This window comes from Capsicum annuum, unplaced genomic scaffold, assembly GCF_002878395.1.
Source record: "Capsicum annuum cultivar UCD-10X-F1 unplaced genomic scaffold, UCD10Xv1.1 ctg50210, whole genome shotgun sequence".
Lineage (NCBI taxonomy): Eukaryota > Viridiplantae > Streptophyta > Magnoliopsida > Solanales > Solanaceae > Capsicum > Capsicum annuum.
In genome coordinates, this window is record NW_025858063.1 from 642 (window position 1) to 2868 (window position 2227).

The 2227-nt window shown below is 41.2% G+C and overlaps 2 protein-coding genes across 2 annotated transcripts; both read left to right on the forward strand.

Annotated features, from left to right (window-relative positions):
• The first annotated feature begins 226 nt into the window (after window positions 1-226).
• LOC124892737 lies at window positions 227-766 on the forward strand. The gene is made up of 2 exons (XM_047403955.1): window positions 227-291; window positions 403-766. Exons 1-2 carry the CDS (start codon window positions 227-229, stop codon window positions 764-766), a joined length of 429 nt encoding a protein of 142 aa, XP_047259911.1.
• Window positions 767-858: 92 nt separating this feature from the next.
• LOC124892736 (uncharacterized protein K02A2.6-like) lies at window positions 859-1389 on the forward strand. Its single transcript, XM_047403954.1, has one exon. It carries the CDS (start codon window positions 859-861, stop codon window positions 1387-1389), a length of 531 nt encoding a protein of 176 aa, XP_047259910.1.
• The last annotated feature ends 838 nt before the right edge of the window (window positions 1390-2227 follow it).

The following is a 2227-nucleotide window of genomic DNA, read 5'->3' on the forward strand; positions in this document are numbered from 1 at the left end:
ATTTGGTAGAGAATCCAATTGATGAGAAATATGAGCCACTTCGAACTTACTTCCCATATGAGGAAATTTCATTTGTGGAAGAAGACATTATAGAAATTTACGCTGGATAGAGGCTATTTTTTGATGGGGCGGTCAACTTCAAAGGTTCAGTGGAGCAGTTTTGGTGTCAGAAACGGGCCAGCATTATCCGGTAATTACTAAGTTGCGTTTTCCATGCACCAATAACATGGCTGAGTATGAGGCTTGCATCCTGGGTCTCAAATTGGCACTTGATATGGGTGTTTGTGAATTGTTAGTCATCAGGGATTCAGATTTGCTGATTCACCAGGTACGGGGAGAATGAGCGGTAAAAAATCCCAAGATTACTCCTTCTGTGGAGCTGGTGCAAGAATTATGCGAAAGATTCAAAAAAGTTAATTTCAGACATATCCCTCGGATACAAAATGAATTTGCAGATGCTTTGGCCACTATATCTTCCATGATTCAACACCCAGATCAGAGTTACATTGATTCTTTGGAAATAAACTTGAAGGAGCAACCCGCGCATTGTGCATACGTGGAAGAGGAGCCTGATGGAAAGCCTTGGTACTATGATATTAAGAGGTATGTGGAATCCGAAATATATCTTGAAGAGGCCAGTAACAACCAAAAGAATACAATCCAGCGTTTGGCAAAGAACTACTTTCCAAGTGGGGAAATTCTTTTTAGGAGGACTCCTGATTTGGGATTCCTTAGATGTGTCGATGCTGCGGAAGACAATAATTGATAAAAGAGGTACACGCTGGGGTTTGTGGACCCCACAAGAATGGGTTTGTTCCTGCCAAAAAGATCTTGAGAATTGGTTACTTTTGGATGACTATGGAGAATGATTGTAGCAGGTATGTGCAGAAATTTCTAAAATGTCAGATACACGAAGATTTGATTCGAATGACTGCACATGAGCTTCATGCAATGAATTCACCTTGGCCTTTTGTAGCTTGGGGTATGGATGTTATCGGACCAATAGAGCCGCTAGCATCGAATGGGCATAGATTTATTTTGGTTTCCATTGACTACTTTACTAAGTGGGTCGAAGCTGTTTCATACAAAGCCATCACTAAAAAAGTGGTTGCAGATTTCGTCAAGAATAACTTAATTTGCCGATTCAGAGTGCCGAAATCGATCATTACTGATAATGGGGAAAACCTGAATAGTCACTTGATGAATGAAATTTGTGATCAATTTAAGATTGTGCATCGCAACTCGGCTGCATACCATCCTCAAATGAATGGAGTCGTGGAAGTTGCCAACAAGAATATTAAGAAGATCTTGAGAAAAATGGCCGAAAATGATAGATTATGGCATGAGATGTTACCACACGCCTTGCTAGGGTATCGCACGATGGTTTGAACCTCCATCGGGGCAACTCCATATCTATTGGTTTATGGAAATAAAACAGTGATACCTGCTGAGGTTGAAATACCTTCCCTAAGAATTATCCAAAAAGTCGGACTAAGTAACGAAAAATGGGTTCGTGTTTGCTATGAACAACTCATGTTGATAGATGAAAAGAGAATGGTCGTCGTATACCATGGTCAGTTGTATCAACACAGGATAGTTCGTGCCTTTAACAAGAAGGTGAGAGCTCAGACATTTGAAGTGGGGCAACTGGTTCTCAAATGAATATTACCTCACCAAGAGGAGTACAAGGGCAAGTTCACTTCAAACTGGCAAGGGCCATACATAGTTCGCAGGGTATTATCTGGAGGAGCTCTGATTTTGTCTGAGATGGATGGCACAGAGTGGACCAAACCAATCAATTCTAATGCGTTAAAGAGATATTACGTTTGAAGGGCGTTCTAGTTTTCGTGTTTCTTTAGTTTACCTGTAATCGCCTTTGTAATAATGTGTTTTTCTAATGTGTAACTGCCTAGAATCTTTTTCCTTTATGTACGAACTACGTTTGACCTGAATTCCCAAGAAAGGGATACGTAGGCGGCCTATGTCTGTTTCGTTCAACCCCTTAGGATAATCTATCATTTCCCTTTATGTATAAACTACGTGATGACCTGAATTCCCAATAAAAGGGATACGTAGGCAGCCCATGTCGGCTTCGGTCAACCCATTAATTTCTTTTGTATATCCCTAGCATAGTTTTGAACTACGTTTGACCTGATTCCTGCTTCAACGGGATACGTAGGTGTCACGCCCCAATTCCTATTAAGGCGGACTGGCACCCGTTGCCGGT